The sequence below is a fragment of the Lingula anatina genome, chromosome 9 (genome assembly GCF_051362555.1).
Source record: "Lingula anatina isolate TDL-2025a chromosome 9, LinAna3.0, whole genome shotgun sequence".
NCBI classification, from domain to species: Eukaryota; Metazoa; Brachiopoda; class Lingulata; order Lingulida; family Lingulidae; genus Lingula; species Lingula anatina.
The window spans coordinates 20,177,186-20,194,916 of record NC_141775.1 but is presented as its reverse complement, the minus strand read 5'-3'; the positions used below and the strand labels follow the sequence as shown (position 1 = coordinate 20,194,916).

Here is a 17,731-nt window from a genome sequence, read left to right as displayed (position 1 = left end):
GGATTCAGCTTTTCCTGTTTTCAACGATATTGACGATCCTCTGAACTTTACGGAGATCTTGGGTAGATAGCAAACAAACGGTGACTGTACTTCTCAGTTGAACAATAGCACATTCCATCCACCGTATGGGAGGGAACGGATTTTCAACCAGTCACACCCTTCTACAAGGTGAGATCTCAAAGTAATCGTCAATTTGTCATCGTAACGACTGATAGCTACCTGTACGTAAAGATACACGAAGTGCTTATTAGGCTTCGTTAGAGAGACATTTGTGTCGATCGTCTTGAGTGAGCCTTGCTCGTTGCGATTGGACTCCGGATTGGACTTTGTCCCGGGGATAGCACTGTGATTGCCATCGGGACAGGTGAGGACGTATTCGGCTTTGATGTGTCTGCTGTGTTTGTTGCCAGGACCGTAGTGTTGGAGAGAGCTGGGCTCAGAATCTCGAAAGGATCGCTATGTTGCGCACGCAACTTTTTTCATAAAGGATAGATATAAGGAGAAATTTGAGCTGATCATCAGGATAAACCCTTGTGGACTCAAGGAAGAATGTATGCAGGATTGTCTTATGACATGAAATATTGCTGTCAGTTATGACTTATCTCTACATCGTGAAGCTGTCAGAAATTATTTCAGCATTCTTGTACTTCATATTGGTTCATTAGAAAGTACATGTAACAAGACTGTTGTTTGAGAGAGTTTAATATTCACCATGAATGCAACCATTCATATAAGCAACATTGTTAGGATTTTATTATTATTCAGTCATTCACAGAAGCGAGGCATTTTTCACACTTATGTATTTATGATGTTCAATGTAAAATAACAGTAATTCAGTTCATGAATGGATCCTCATTTCTGCAACCATTTGCTTAAACATATAAGAAAAGTGCACATTTTGTATGAATAAAAGTGAACATGAAATGCCGAGTTCTGAGTGTTGCTTCAATTAAATAACTCCTGTCATGCACTGGATTTCACTCTCTTGATGTTCAGATCCTGTCTCCTCAGCTGGTCACAAAGATCTAGGAATATTTTTGCTGCTTCTACCTTGTGTGTCATCTAGCTGCCTTTCGTACCTGTCATCAAAAGCTTCCGTTTTTTTTTTATATATAATGATTTACTTGCACCCAATCAGTGTGGCTTGGTGGGAAATGCCTGATCAATTTCCTAAATGTAAATTAATAGAAAGATAACAATAGTGATTTTTATTTATATTGTAACTTACAACATTATAGTTGAAAGGAGCAGAATTTAACATTTTTACAGAGGAAAGTGCAAATTCATTTCATGAGGTTATATGTCAATTACACCTGAGGAAGAATTTACTTGCAAAATAAAATTACTCTTATCACTACACCAAATCGAAAATTAAGCCACTAACTTCCAAATACACTTCATACAGGTAATTGATTTAATTGGCCCAGCTCAGCTGTGTACAGTACAAAATAGCCTTGACACTAATTGGCTATAATGCTAACCAGGTATTAAAGATAAATAAGTACACTGCACTATTTGTCGTTAAGCGTTTATTGGTCCAACTTGACAATGATCGCTATCTGAAACAGAAGGTAAATTACATAAGTCTACATAAATAATTATCCTATATCTCCCCCCAAGTCTTTAGGTTCACTGATAACCAAAGTCAGTAGAAAGACTGAAATGTTTCAATGATCCATGAGAGGTCACTAGTGTATGAAAACAAGTAAACTACAAAGTAACAGTTAAACTGAATATGCAAACGACAACAGGAACGGCAAACATTGATGTGCAGTCTTTTTGCCAAGCTGGGGGTCGAGTGGCACGAGTGGAGCGTCTAGGTTGATCCATGGTAAGAGGCTGGGACATTCCAGGTTGACTATCCACTATCCTGGGGCGTGGAGGGGTACAAACACGTGTGCTAACACTGACTGGCCTAGGTGGGGATGCATTCCCCAAAGGTAAAAGACGGCGCTTTGGGGTGATGGTCCCTTTGGATGGCGTATCTGTGGCGGGTGAGGGTGTGTTGAACAGTTGAGGTATGGGTGGTGCAGTCAATGATGGCGGGGTTTCACACTGCGTTTGTGTGTCATGAGAGTGTGGGGTAGCCTTGGCCTTAGGTGTTGCAGGTAGGCCAGGGATTTCTTCCTTGCGTTCCTCCTGATCAGTGGCAACCTTGGCAGGGAGTGTTGGAGGAGAGCCAGGGATTTCCTTCCTCGTCTCCTGATCAGCTGCAAGTTTGGCAAGTGGTGGGGTAACATGCGGAAGCTGAAGATCACGGTCTATGGTCTAGATAGGTGTGGGTTGCAGGACTGGGGTGTAACGCTGGAGGAATTTCCTGTTCCGTAATGTGACTCGTCCCGAGCCATCTACTCTCACAACATATTGATCGAACTGCCGTACTTCAACCACGGTCCCAGTCTTGTCCCATTTCAGGGGGTGAGGGCCTGTCTGATTCTGGATTCGGACACGATCCCCTACTGCAAGGGGTGCAAGTCTCTTGGTGTGCTCCGTAAGGCGTTCTGCCATCTTCATATGGCGATTTCTGAGCGCTTCCTCCCTAGCCTTAAGGGTCTCTTGCCAAGTGGTGTGTGGTTTATATCTCCCTGGTGGAATGGGGATGAAATCACGGATGGGGTGCCCAAAGACGCACATTGCCGGTGAGAGTTTGGTGTCTCTGTCCGGGGTGTTCCTGTACTGAAGCATAGCACGCTGAAAGCTGTCCGTGTCCAGGTCACCATTAGGGCTGGTATTGTCTGTGATGAGGCGTTTTACTGTTTTAACCCCAACTTCAGCACGGCAGTTACTATGGGGAAAGGCTACTGATGACATACGATGATGTACACCCCAATCAGAAAGAAACTTCTTGGTGGCAGTTGATGTGAACTCCGGTCCCCCATCTGAGGATAGCTCATCGGCTATGCCAAAGGTGACAAAGGTCCGTCGAAGAGAAGCTATCAGGCCAGCCGCTCCTTGGGATGCTCTCTCCACAATCGGCCAGTTGGAATACCGATCAACAATGACAAGATAGTTATTACCCATGTAGTGGAAGTAGTCAGCACAGACACACTGGAATGGGTAGTCAGGATATATCAATGGTGTCAGAGGTGCACTCGGTTGGGAGGGGGTCATGCGGTTGCAGTGGTTGCAACCTGTTCTGGTGGATATTATATCGGGTGTAATGCCAGGCCAGAAGATTGAGGACTCGGCTCTGGTTATCATAGAGGAGATCCCCTGATGGGCACTGTGCAATGTAGAGAGGACGTCTTGCCTTAATGCAGGTGGGATGACTACACGGTCTCTATACAACACAACTCCATCGATTGTGCTGAGGTCCTCCTTGAACTGATGATACTCGCGAAGCTTGATGGGGAACTCTTGGCGGCTCTCTGGCAGACCTGAGGTTATTAAGTCTGCTAGCATAGCCATATCTGCATCACTTGTGGTTGCTGTGCGTACTCTGTCCCAGGTCACTGATTTCAAGGTGATGGATGCCAGAGAGGATGTAAGTGCAGAGATCATGTTTTCCTCCATGGGGATGTGATTGGGGGCAGGGGATCGGATTTGAGACAGAGGGTGATGTTGGCTGACAGTAGCAACGTCGTCAGGGAGTGGGAGCTTATCTGGATCTCCTGTGGGATGACGAGATACGCAATCTGCAGCAAGGTGTTTGACCCCACGTATATGTACCATCTGGAAACGGTATCTGAGGGTCTTCTCCTTCAAGTTTCTTAGGCGGGGGTTGTTGATATCATCAAGGGACCTGCCGCTAAAGACCTTCAGTAATGGCTTGTGGTCAACTGCAATGATGAGGTCATGACATCCAAGGACAAAGTACCTTGTCTTGTTCAGAGCATCAGCAACAGCTAGGGCTTCACCCTCGATGGGGGCATATCGCGATTCAGCAGAGTGGGTGAAATGGCTGCCTACAAGAGTAATCTTCCATCCAGATGGGCAGCAGAATGGTCGGATAGGCTGGCAAGAGCAATGCTTCTGTAGGAGCCAGAACCCAATTCCATTTTTGGACCAGTCAGTTGCAAGGCATGTGGGCCTGGACTTGTCAAATATTCGGACCCCCTCTTCAATTTCCTTGGAGATGACAGCCTTGGATTCTTCGAAGAGACTGTTGAGATCCTCGTCCCATCTGAAGGGGGTTCCAGGTTGAAGAAGACATCTAAAGGGAAGCATTTTGTCTGCCATGCTGAAGGCATATGATACCTGGTTGACCAAACCAAACCATGATCGCACATCAGTAATGTTTCGAGGGGTGGGAAAGTCCAAGATGGCCTGAAGGTACTTGGAACTGGGCTTGACACTATCCAGGGTAATGTCAAATCCTGCAAATTCCACCTCATCTTGTGCAAAGACAAACTTCTCTGGGTTCAGAGTGATGCCATGTCTACCACAGATGTCTAACCACTCTACGGCTTTGAAGAAACTCCCCTCTATTGAGCTGGACCAAAGTAGGACATCATCGACACATTTGGTTTTGTTGGTGATGTGCGAGACAATTTCGTCATATCTCCTGGTGTACCCATCACCTGAAGCAATGTACCCTTGGGGAGCAACCTTGTATCGGTATCTGCCCCAGGGTGTGATAAACGTTGTAAGATGGCGATCCTCCTCACGAATGGGTACACTGTGATATCCATTCCAAGCATCTAGAACTGTCTTTTTTTTTGCCTTGGGGCACAGCCCTGGCTTGGTGAAAAGGAGAAGGGGTGTGGTGGGTCTCTCGTGTAGCATGTGCATTCAGAGCCTGTAGATCAACTGTGCGGCGTAGCCTGCCATTGTTCTTTGCACATACAACCATGCGGTGGCACCAGGTGACTGGCTCGCCAATTGGGACTGGTTCGATGACCCCTAGTCTGACATCTTGGTCAAGTCCTGCTTTCACTTCTTCCTGCCAGTGAAGTGGGACTGGTATTGGAGTGTGATAGGCTACTGGTGCAGCAGAAGGGTCTACCATCAATTTCATTGGCGGGCTGTCCATGAGGGGCAAGGGCTGATGATCACATGTATTAAACGTACTGGACCTGTAATAGTCCAGAAGGTATTCCTTCAGTCGCCCACAATTCTGTTCTGTCGCAGGGAAAGGCAGCTTCGTTGGAGGCGGGGGAGGTGGTTGACGTTTGGGGCAAGTGCATGTGTGTTGGGCATCAGCGCCACGTGCTGTAAGGGTAATGTCAGGGAACACGGAAGCACACTGCGACATGTGATATGCACCCACAGTCGGGAAGGTCTTTGGTATGATGCCAAGTGCAATACATGCCTCCCTGCTGATAAAGAGCTTGTCAGAGCTGTCGGTGACATATGTCATCTGTCTTGTTTCCACCAGTTTGCCAGATGGGCCCTTCCCAGCATAGCGAAGTATAGTTGCTCCAAGAATGTTGATGCCATTGTTGACAGCAGTGTGCATCTTCATAGTGACTGGGATCAGGTCCTGTCGCTTCAGGCCTAGACGTTGGATTACCTTAATGCCAGCAAGGCAGCTCTGACAACCAGTGTCAGCCATTGATGGATGTTCTATTGGTGTTCTATTGGCTGAGGATAGAAGGCTGAAGCCTAGCTCTCTGTAATCATCTGCACAGACCGTGATTCTGAGGTTGACGAACGGTTGTGGTTTGGAAGCTCTTCGCACCCACGTGTCATTCAATTGATCATAGATATGATGATCTAAAGCAATGGCCCTGCCTTTCGTATGTTGTGTTGTGATGGTGACAGAGCAGAGCGATTCAAAGACGGCGCCTTCACAGTCATCTGCCTCATGACAGGAAGCAGTCTTCTGGCTCGGCTTGGGTTTGTCTTTGCTACGGCACACTATTTCAAGGTGGTGGTATCGTGTGCAGGTCTGGCATTTGTGCCCAAAGGCGGGGCAATCTCTCTTACGAATGCGTAGAGGAGCAGCCTTGCCATGACCAGTTTTCCCGCAGTAGCCACAGGGGTCCTGGGGTGGTTTTTCGGCAGGGGTGGGGGTCTCTTTTTTCTTGCGACGGTAAGTGCTACCGATGGCCTCAGCTGCTTGGGATTCTTGTAGGCGTGATGCGGAGCGCTTCCCAATGTCATGTCCTGGTTCTTATCCCCTAAAAGGTCTATTTGGATCTCAGAGTCTGCTAATCCACAGGTTAGAACATCACGGGTCATCTCCTCCATGTAGCTTACAGCAGTGTTGCAACTGGGGCATAAGACAGAAAATTTGCATACTCCTGCCTGGCCTTTTAGACGGGCTCCATAGTTGCGGACAGGTTCATCTCTGTCTTGGCGCATGTTCTGTAGTGTCACTCTAGCCACCATTGTGTTCTCTGTGCATACAGCTAATGCTTTGATTGCGGCCATCACCTCATCAACGGATTTGTTCGCAAGGCTTCCACCTGCTGTCCTAGTTAGGTCTTTTCGCAAGGGGTCATCACAACATTCCAGCAATTGGATAACCCTGTCTTTGCCAGCTATCTTTGTTGCATCGGCATATTCTGTCCATCTGGACTGAAAGTATGACCACTCTTCACTGGTACCGCAGGCTGATATCGTGGGCCGCTTGACTTTCTCCACTTTGGCTGCAGTAACAGGAGCGTTGGTATGAACAGAGCTGTGTGTGGTGAGTAGGGCTGCTACGATAGTTGCATCAAGGTCATCTGTGGTGTAGTCACAGCTTTCTATTGGGCACTGGACCGCCGGCATGTTGTCAGGTATGGGATAGCGATCATAAATAAGTACACTGCACTATTTGTCGTTAAGCGTTTATTGGTCCAACTTGACAATGATCGCTATCTGAAACAGAAGGTAAATTACATAAGTCTACATAAATAATTATCCTATAAAAGAGGTAGGTGACAGCCGATAAAATCTAGAGAGCACCGTAACTGATAACAAATTACACCAAAGCAATAGGTGAGTCTTCATTATAAAAGTCGAAACCCTGCCTGGGTATTTCCACACGTTTTAACAAATTAACACTCTCTCCACCCAACTTTTTGGGCACAGTACTTTAAATATATATATGCAGTGTACGTGCGTCCCAAACGTACACACCTAGGTCTTTGGTTTTCTACTGTTTTTTCTTTTATGGTAAAATCTGCACAGCTGGCTCTTCATTCTTTGCTATAAAATAAATTAGTTTTATCCTTTACTTTTCCGAAGAGTCTTGATTCAAAGCCACCTCGCCGTCTCTCCTCCGTTTATGGTTTTAGTTCCTTCACCTTGGATTGTTACCACCGCAGGCAGTCTGTGAACGCTTGTAAAATTAGTTATCTTCTCTCGATCAAATACCCTGCAGTAATTCATCATTTTGCTCAGTTAAATATCAAAGAAAATACAGAAAACGAAAACTAAACTACAAACATGGCTTGTTCATGCACAGCAGACGATTCCGGTCTCCCTCCAGTATGGCTGCCGTTTGTTTTGATGACGCAGGCTCTAATGGGTCAATTTGCTAGTGCGATTGCACCCACCTGATATCTCGACGCCTTAGCAAACGCAACGCAATAAATGCCTGTCCGGAAGTACAATTATAGTCTCGAACACACGCGTACGCCTAGCGGTTCTTTTTTGTTTGGAGGGACGATAGTAAATCGCACGTGAAATGGAGAAACACAGCAGGGAGCGTTATAAAACCAATGAGCTCGCGGTGTTGGTGGAGGAGGTCTCGTGTAGACCTACACTATTTAGCCCCTTCACCAACACCGTGACTCTAAAGTCCAAAGAAAAACAATGGGCTGAAGTTGCCGAAAAGTAAGTTGAATAATTATAATTAACAGTCCTTTTCTGTTAATCGTAGTCCGTTTTGCCATGGTAAAATTATATCCATTATATTTAATTAATGCTTATTGATGATTTAGTTTGGTATGTTGTTGTAGTTATTCAATAAAAGTAATTGTAATTGCTCTCTATTAACACATCTTGACATGGTCATGTACATGTACAGTATGATGAAGCAATAAAGTGGTGATTCTTATATTTTTTTATTAAAATTATGAATGCTTTCCGTCTAGAGTTAACAGTGTTTCACATATAAAGAGGAGTTTCCGAGAGGTCAGGAAAAAATGGCATGAACTCACGTCTCGCACTAAGCGCAAAGAGGCCAAACGCCGTGCAGCAATGCGGCAGACAGGTGGTGGTGTGGGGCCCAGTCCACTGTCAGAGTGGGAGAAGAAGGTGTTATTTTGTTATTATTAAAAATAAATTTGTATATTAAATTGCATAATGGCTAACTTCGTTTTATATTTAATTGCTTTAAGAACATCAAGATGATATTAAGTAGAGTAATTAACTTAGACTGACTCTGTGAATATGAATACTTCAACACTGAGTTTCACAGACATGCCCTATTGGAATGTCCAATCACCAGGAGGCATATTTTATATATACATATATCTCTATATGTTTATACTGATCAGGTAATAGAGATAATTAGAGAAACTGCAGTAGAGGGTATCAAAGAATTGGCAGGAAACGACAGCCAGTTGTTTATAGGTATGAAATTTAATTATAATGAATTAGCCTAGTAAAGGTCAAATGATATAGCTACAGTGTATGAATTTGATGTATGAAATTGTAATAACTGCTTTGGAAGAAATATATGACCAAGTTATTCAACTTGGTTCTTGAAAGTGGTTTAAATGTAATGTTTGGTAATAAAGTACATGTATTTGTTCTTATGTAGATGATAGTAATGCAGAATCCACCTCTATCTATACTAGGAATGATAGTAATGCAGAATCCACCTCCATGAATACTAGGAATGATAGTAATGCAGAATCCACCTCCATCTATACTAGGAATGATAGTATTGCAGAATCCACCTCCATCTATACTAGGAATGATAGTAATGCAGAATCCACCTCCATCTATACTAGGAATGATAGTAATGCAGAATCCACCTCCATGAATACTAGGAATGATAGTAATGCAGAATCCACCTCCATGAATACTAGGAATGATAGTAATGCAGAATCCACCTCCATCTATACTAGGAATGATAGTAATGCAGAATCCACCTCCATCTATACTAGGAATGATAGTAATGCAGAATCCACCTCCATCTATACCAGGAATGATAGTAATGCAGAATCCACCTCCATCTATACTAGGAATGATAGTAATGCAGAATCCACCTCCATCTATACTAGGAATGATAGTAATGCAGTATCCACCTCCATCTATACTAGGAATGATAGTAATGCAGAATCCACCTCCATGAATACTAGGAATGATAGTAATGCAGAATCCACCTCTATCTATACTAGGAATGATAGTAATGCAGAATCCACCTCCATGAATACTAGGAATGATAGTAATGCAGAATCCACCTCCATCTATACTAGGAATGATAGTAATGCAGAATCCACCTCCATCTATACTAGGAATGATAGTAATGCAGAATCCACCTCCATGAATACTAGGAATAATAGTAATGCAGAATCCACCTCCATGAATACTAGGAATGATAGTAATGCAGAATCCACCTCCATGAATACTAGGAATGATAGTAATGCAGAATCCACCTCCATCTATACTAGGAATGATAGTAATGCAGAATCCACCTCCATCTATACTAGGAATGATAGTAATGCAGAATCCACCTCCATCTTACTAGGAATGATAGTAATGCAGAATCCACCTCCATCTATACTAGGAATGATAGCAATGCAGAATCCACCTCCATGAATACTAGGAATGATAGCAATGCAGAATCCACCTCCATCTATACTAGGAATGATAGTAATGCAGAATCCACCTCCATCTATACTAGGAATGATAGTAATGCAGAATCCACCTCCATCTATACTAGGAATGATAGTAATGCAGAATCCACCTCCATCTATACTAGGAATGATAGTAATGCAGAATCCACCTCCTTCTATACTAGGAATGATAGTAATGCAGAATCCACCTCCATGAATACTAGGAATGATAGTAATGCAGAATCCACCTCCATGAATACTAGGAATGATAGTAATGCAGAATCCACCTCCATGAATACTAGGAATGATAGTAATGCAGAATCCACCTCCATCTATACTAGAAATGATAGTAATGCAGAATCCACCTCCATCTATACTAGGAATGATAGTAATGCAGAATCCACCTCCATGAATACTAGGAATGATAGTAATGCAGAATCCACCTCCATCTATACTAGGAATGATAGTAATGCAGAATCCACCTCCATCTATACTAGGAATGATAGTAATGCAGAATCCACCTCCATCTATACTAGGAATGATAGTAATGCAGAATCCACCTCCATCTATACTAGGAATGATAGTAATGCAGAATCCACCTCCATGAATACTAGGAATGATAGTAATGCAGAATCCACCTCCATCTATACTAGGAATGATAGTAATGCAGAATCCACCTCCATCTATACTAGGAATGATAGTAATGCAGAATCCACCTCCTTGAATACTAGGAATGATAGTAATGCAGAATCCACCTCCATCTATACTAGGAATGATAGTAATGCAGAATCTACCTCCATGAATACTAGGAATGATAGTAATGCAGAATCCACCTCCATCTATACTAGGAATGATAGTAATGCAGAATCCACCTCCATCTATACTAGGAATGATAGTAATGCAGAATCCACCTCCATCTATACTAGGCATGAAGACGTGCAAGCTACAGATTCTAGTCATGAAACGGGCTTAAGAACAGGTGCTTATTGCATATATATTCTAATCCATCTGTTTTAAAGTTGTAAGTAAAACAATATAAATTATCATATTGAGAGAAACATTGAAATTAAAATTAAAAGAATGCAATCTCTTAGATCCCCATACAGGGAAACACAGCCTATTACATTAAGTTGGGTTGGTACAACTCTGTGTGAGATCCTTATACCTTTACTGTGTGACTTGCCTTCTTCAACACCTAGGAGGTAATTAATCTGAGCACACATGCAAGTTCAGTACCCTGTAGCCGCTGGAGGAGGCATGTCATTCAGTTATGCAGATTACACTTTACAAGAGTAACTGTAGAGTGGGACCCATCCTTATACAGATATATTATTTGTTAACATCAGGGAAAGGTAATCATCATATGTTCATATATAGTATTGCTATTTTCTTTGTTAGCTATGAACATTCCTGCCATGTACCATTTAAAAGAAGAGGTATTTATTATATTCAATTTTAGATTTTATTAAAATATATGTATTTATTTTATGTTTTCCAATCAGTGTTAACTGCTTCTGATTACTTGCATATTTTTACATCACCCATTTTAACACATGAATTTAGGACATTACATAATCACTTGATCAAAATGCATTTTGATTATTATTATTTATATCAGCTAATTTTAACATGTAAATGCCGATTTCAGCAACCGGTTCATCCAGTAGAAAGAAGAAGGTGCATACATCATCACAAGGTATATAAACATTAAAGGATGTCTTTCCGCTGTAGACGCTTAAATAGGCCTTTCTCTGAAACTTTACCTATTTGATCCTGAACCCTGAAGCATGTCTCACACGGAACCGTTGAGAAAATAAAGGTCAAAGTACAGGTTTTTAAGATCACTTAAAGAAAAAAAGCGCAGCATTTTTTTTTCGTCTAAACTTCTCGCCATTACTCCCCTACGCGTGGAATTCTGGGACGTGCCTCAATTTGCATATGACTGAATACTACTAGCACTTTTACTACGGTATGACGAAGACCCGGATGTTAATGTAATCCAATATGGAGGGTACTCCGACTACACGTGGATTGAAAAGAGGGAGGAAAAAACTCCCCACGCCAGTGAAAAAAGAGAGAAAAAGAGAAAGGGAAAAGCAGAGAACGTTGATCTCACTGGGAAGCCAATCAACTAGATGGACTGAGCTAAAAAATGAACTAAAACTAACACACGAGCGACTTGCGAAAATTCTGTTGGACAGGTTAAAGTACGATCTCAAATGAATTGTAGAAAATGTCACGATACATTTTAGGCAGAGCACCCGTGTCGCACGTAGAATGTTTTGAGTATATTTATTTAGGGAAGAAGTGTGGGCAGGTTTGTATCAAAACGGCTAGATTCTCACTTTCTTACGTAATGTCCTACTTGACTCTATCTCCCCACTACAAGTAGCCTACAATCTTAGATTGTGTGCACATTAATTTTGGAGTATGTAAGCGAGGTAAACATCCATGATTTAAATTTTATTCGCCATAAACGTTTTGAATTGTTTAATGCCGGGACTCACGCCGTCATGGTAATTTTTTAAAACCCTGCAGGTATTATGCACAGCGGACATCTACCAGTAGGCCTACCAGTACCCCCACAGCCAGCTCAAAACCACTGCCCCCAATACAGTTGAGTGACATTGAGTCAAAATCAGAGTCAGAGTAAGTGTTTGATAACTTAACAGCCATCAGGATACATTTTTAGGCTCTGACGGTCTGGAGGACCTGCATTATTAGAAATCTTCATGTCCTCCCAATCTGATACTGGTCTGAACTAAGTAATTGATTTCCAGTAGACTATGTTTTACTTGTAATTTATTTTTTTCACATAAACTTTACTTATCCAGAGCGCATGCTTTCACAAAAAATCTTGCCAGTCCTGTAATAGCTGTTTATTTCACCATTCATTGTAAACCTTGCAATAGAAACAAGTGTAATGCATGTTATTATTTGACCCCATTGTCATAGATACCATTGGTCTGTGTAGATGGAGCCACCTCTGTAAGAACTCTCTCTGGTGCAATCTGAATGACTGTCACTTTTTGTTTCCAACATACTCATATAATCACCAGCTTTTCTGAAACTGTATTCAGGAAGAGTACATATTGAGTTACAATGATCAGTGAAGACTGATGACATCCATGGGTAATGGAGCCTTTAATATGATACTATTTTACAAGTTTTATAAGTCCGATGGCTGTTTTGCCATGGGACTTATACCACCAGTTAGTTTGAGCTATATCCAATAGCACGTGAAGTGTTTTACTAAAAGTATTATTATTTTTTTTTATTTCCTTTATTCAGTGCACCCATGTCAGGTGTAGAAAGTGCTGGTAGTGGACCAGAAGCAGCTGCAAGGGAAAGCAAAGTTTCCATGTTTGATCCCAATGATATGAGGTATGTTTACCTCCTTTTTAGTTATAACTGTGAAAAAATAGTTTATTTCATTAACTTTTGTATTTGTCAAGTATTATGAAATCTGGTATGACTCCACCTGTCATTTAATACATATGTAGTATAGTTACATCCTCATTGCCAACTGGACTTTCTTTTCATTTCAGTGTTAATCTCACATATGAAGAAATTGAAGATGAATATAATGAGGATAATGATGATGATACCTATCCAAATTACAAAGCTGACATATCTTTCCAGTGCGTATATTTTTTTTACAATCTCCTCTATATGTTTTGATATAATTATAATTTTTAACTTAATACCTTTTTTTTTTTTTTTTTTTGGGGGGGGGGATGTGTGGAGATATTTCATTAGTTTCATATCAAAATTCCAAAGTTATTACACATGCAATGTGCAAATGTACATGAATTCCCATTAACAGACTTGAAATTACTATATATACTATTTTGTGACAAAGGTATTTAAAAAAAATAAATAAAACGTATATATTTATTCCAGACACAACAATATTGAAGAGGTGATGAAACTGCCAACAGTCACTGGAGATGATGATATTTTACCTGGAGATGAGGAAGTAGAGATAGGCCCTATTCCTGATGGCAGCAAGCTGTTCAGTAAAGTGACATCAGCTGAAGAAATTGTGGGGCAAAGTTGTTTTCTGACTTATGAATCATCTATTAGACTGCTATTGGAAGAGTTGTTGCCACCTTGCCCTTGCAGCAAAAAGTATGTGGTGTCCTTTCAGAAGTCTGGCACAGGAACATATGTGAAGTGGGTAGGTTACATTGTCCTTTTCACTTTATTTCAGAATATCTATGATTATACCAAAATATTTCTTGGGTTAATCTTTATAAATGTATTTCTGATATTATTTACGATGGTGCTCTGTCTTTCTGATACGGGGAGTTCAACTGAGTTACAAGCTATATTGAAGCTGCAGAGGTGAGGGGTGGTCTCCCTTGCTCTCACTGGATATTTAATTAATAAATATAAAATTAAGGCACTATTTCAGGTAAAAGACCTTTGTGACTACATTGTAATACGGGGTTAGTAAATTGTACCAAGTCTTCTACCATTAAGTAATAATTTTAAAGAACATTCAGGAATTTAAATGAAGTATCACAGGATTTAGTCTCTCATTACCCTAAGTAGGATATAGGTTTTATTTTTTATTAAACGTGAGATGTAATAAGATTATTATCAATGACTATGTGCTGGTATCCTCAAACAGTGGGCCTATAATCTTGTCACACATACACTGCTTATGTCCATTATTATTAATACAGTTTTTCTAAAATCTTCTCTTTTATATATCATATTTTCATGCAGAAAACCGGTCAAATGTATTACACTAATGTAATTTTGTAATATGTTTACACACCACATTAAGATGCACATTTGAAACATTAATGTACAGCATTTTTTCATATGATCAAAATGTAAACAATTTTAACACATTTTTTATAATTAATTTTCAGGTGGGCATTTGCATATCTTGATAAGAAATTGAAATATATTTCTTTTTTTTTTTTTCAGTCATGCCCAGATGGCCATGAAGGTGGTCAGTGGTGCTCTCAACCCAAGTTGAACCTAGGCATGTTGGCTGGGGATTTTTTCTGGTCCACTAGTCTTCTGTTTAGTGGGAACAATTACAGGAAAGTTCGGTTTATGTCCCAGTGGATGAACAGTGGATTTGTTAGTGAGAAGACCTATTATGCTATACAGAGGGATTATGGCATACCTGCTGTAGAACACCATTTTCGACAAATGCAAGATGAGATCCTTGCCTCTTGCCAAAATAAGGAAGTGATTATTGCTGGTATGAAGATATCTCTGATGTATTACTTAACAATTAAAATAAGACAAGAGAAATTGGTAAAATAGTGTCTCAAGTATTTATAACAAATAAATATTTTGCCTCAAATGAGTGTTATGGATTTTTGATGGAAAACTGTATATATTTTCAGGTGATGGAAGGATGGATAGTCCAGGACACAGTGCCCAGTACTGTACTTATGTAGTCACAAATTATGAGACAGGGGATGTCCTGGACATTCAAGTTGTAGAGAAGAAAGAAACCCAACTAAATAGCAATGCCATGGAGAAAGAGGGCTTGCTGAGGTCACTCAGGTTCCTTAGAGAGAGGGGTATCAATGTAGTGGAGATTGTCACGGATGCTCATGTTAGCATTGCTGCACATATAAGTAAGTTCAAACATATCTTTATGTGATGACATTGACAAACAAGTAATGCAACCTCAATTGTTGTCCAAGTTCAAATTAACAATAAAGAGCAAGTTTGATTTCCCCTTACACAAAATGCCACTGTTGTGACATGATAATTTTTTATATCTGAAATTTTAGGGAAAAACGAGCCTGGCATGAAACATTCTTGGGATGTGTGGCATGGTACCAAAAACTTAGCAAAGAAAATTATTGCGGTAAGTTTTGAAATTTATCTATTTTGATCAAATTGTATAAAGACCAACAGTGACCCATAGAATTTTAATTTACGAATGTCTTATTTTGATGCTGATTAATTCCTGAAAATAATTCTTATCTGGCAGGTAGTTATTTTCACAAATAAACCAAAACATTGTTAAAAATATAAACATAAAATACTTGTACAAAACATTGAATGCTGCATATTGGTATATTTCCATGTTTAAAATGACATCTTATTTACAATCACAGGCAGGACAGAAAAAGGCTACGCGCGATATTATCCCATGGAGCAAGGACTTATGCACCCATTTTTGGGAATGTGCTAGGACTTGTGAGGGAAGTCATGGAAAGTTCCTGGTGAGTTTGATCCTGCCTTTAACATCATTGACAAGAAATGTTCATTGTTTCTTTTGAACTGCCTATATAGACATTTTTAATTTTTCACATTTCTTGTTTACTAAATGAATTCTGATTTTTTATTTAGTCAAAGTGGAGAGGTGCAATGCACCATGTGCAAAATGAGCACGAATGGTTATCAGGTGATGGTTTTTGGACAGCCAAGTGTGAACACAACCCCCTACCGCCTGATGAAGAGAGAATGAAGAAGTGGTTGGAACCATCTTCACAGGGACTGGCTGCATTGGGGCAGATTCTACTTAACAAAAGATTCCAAAAGGACATTGGACACTATGTCAATAACAGGTGTGGAAAAGAACAAAAATTAACAATGGTGTTAATTATTTTTGTTGGTATTTGTAATTGATTGCAAAGTTTTTTATTTCAATTCAAGGCAAGGGTATTATTTCAATGCCAAATATGACTCCATTGATAGAAACCAATAAATAACACCGCTTATTACAAATAACTGGATGTTCAATTTTTTTGTTTTTCTTTTTTTTAGACACACGGGACACATTGAGAGTATTAACTCTCACATTCTAATGTATTGCTCAAAAAGAAATTCCTACAAGCCACCTGGATACAGGGCACGTAATTACTTGGCGGTCATGGATTATCAGAACCATAAAGATAGAGGAGCTGCAGTTGACTTGGAATCCGGTGAAATAAGGTAAACAGCAAAAATTAATATATAATTCCGTTTTTAAAGTCTATGTGCCAAAGAAAACTTGTTACTATGGTTATTTTCACTTGTAAACTCATATTTTAAAGGTTATTACATGCAAAGTCATTTTCTTGAAAACGAATTAAAGTCTTGCCACTGTTTTATTTCAGGTATACTAAGTGTTACAGCAAACATGCCAAATCATGGATAGTGAAACCTCAAGCCATTAGAAAGACTTATGACTACATCCACATCTTACAAACTCTGGCATTTGACATGAGAATGACAAGTGCACGGCCTTTAGCAGCTAGGGTGCTGTTGGAACCATGGGACCCAAGGAACCTTGGGCCAAATACAGCCCCAGTCCCTGCACCCCCCAAAGATGTTCTAGTCAGAGACAGAAAGTCCAGATTTAAGTAAATTTTGTGACTTTTTTTTTTTATCAGTCTCAGCAGTGAATACAGTTATTACATTGAATATAGTTCATGTTCAGTAATGTGATCTGCAGAAAAGAATAAGCACTGTAAATCTCCATTATTTACAAGAGATGCTCACTTTATGAACATATAAATTAGATAAAATAGTTTAATGCCAGCATGCATGTTCATTCATTGCAAGATCTTGCTTTTGACAATTATTGATAACAGTTACAAGTATGAGCAGACTTCATACAGTTTAATGTTTTAAGTGTGTGTCCATGATAAGACCAGTCAGAGGGTGGCAAGGTGGGGGTCAACAGATTTCAACCAAATTCATAATATTGTTGCATATATAGGAGATATTAAGATTGAAGGCAACAATCCCAAAAGAAATCATTGGATATAATTATAATATGATATTATATGTTTTGGCCATTTTTGGCTTGATTTTCAGCTTCGGTCAATAAAGCCACTTCATAAGCAAATATTTCAAAACTGATGACTTTTTAAAATTAATTGAAAATTTACCTATTTAAACCAGCCATTTGCCATTGAGAATATGTTACTAAATTTCAGTTTAACCCACAAACTAACGAGCCACGCCCATTTTTATGACCCCACCCCCCAAACTCACTTTTCTACCAAGCAATGTTCAAACATTCATATCTCTCTTTTTGCAGGCTTGACAGCCATAAAATTTTATAGGGATCCTAAGCATATATTGGTCTAATCATACAAAAT

General features: G+C 40.2%; 2 protein-coding genes and 1 long non-coding RNA gene across 5 annotated transcripts; 2 read left to right on the top strand and 1 right to left on the bottom strand.

Moving 5' to 3' along the window:
* Window positions 1–684: 684 nt before the first annotated feature.
* On the bottom strand, window positions 685–7,398 carry LOC147760126 (uncharacterized). Its single transcript, XR_015331089.1, has 2 exons — window positions 7,009–7,398; window positions 685–1,170 (listed from the first exon to the last, which is right to left on the bottom strand). It is a non-coding gene; the product is annotated as an uncharacterized LOC147760126 (long non-coding RNA).
* LOC147760125 (nuclear apoptosis-inducing factor 1-like) lies at window positions 7,399–8,534 on the top strand. Its single transcript, XM_086995710.1, has 3 exons — window positions 7,399–7,707; window positions 7,968–8,130; window positions 8,373–8,534. Exons 1-3 carry the CDS (start codon window positions 7,559–7,561, stop codon window positions 8,478–8,480), a joined length of 420 nt encoding a protein of 139 aa, XP_086851836.1. The 5' UTR covers window positions 7,399–7,558; the 3' UTR covers window positions 8,481–8,534.
* Window positions 8,535–10,462: 1,928 nt separating this feature from the next.
* On the top strand, window positions 10,463–17,253 carry LOC147760124 (uncharacterized). Of its 3 annotated transcripts, XM_086995344.1 has the most exons (14): window positions 10,463–10,638; window positions 11,058–11,095; window positions 11,308–11,355; window positions 12,198–12,308; window positions 12,951–13,043; window positions 13,208–13,300; window positions 13,563–13,839; window positions 14,601–14,883; window positions 15,032–15,268; window positions 15,428–15,504; window positions 15,758–15,865; window positions 15,993–16,210; window positions 16,410–16,577; window positions 16,742–17,253. In XM_086995344.1, the coding sequence occupies exons 5-14, from the start codon at window positions 12,958–12,960 to the stop codon at window positions 16,989–16,991; spliced, it is 1,797 nt and encodes a 598-aa protein (XP_086851470.1). In that variant the 5' UTR covers window positions 10,463–10,638; window positions 11,058–11,095; window positions 11,308–11,355; window positions 12,198–12,308; window positions 12,951–12,957; the 3' UTR covers window positions 16,992–17,253. The 3 variants fall into 3 exon arrangements, with proteins under 3 accessions (XP_086851470.1, XP_086851468.1, XP_086851469.1); XM_086995342.1 differs by lacking the exons at window positions 10,463–10,638; window positions 11,058–11,095; window positions 11,308–11,355 and adding an exon at window positions 11,493–11,866; XM_086995343.1 differs by lacking the exons at window positions 10,463–10,638; window positions 11,058–11,095; window positions 11,308–11,355 and adding an exon at window positions 11,495–11,860.
* The last annotated feature ends 478 nt before the right edge of the window (window positions 17,254–17,731 follow it).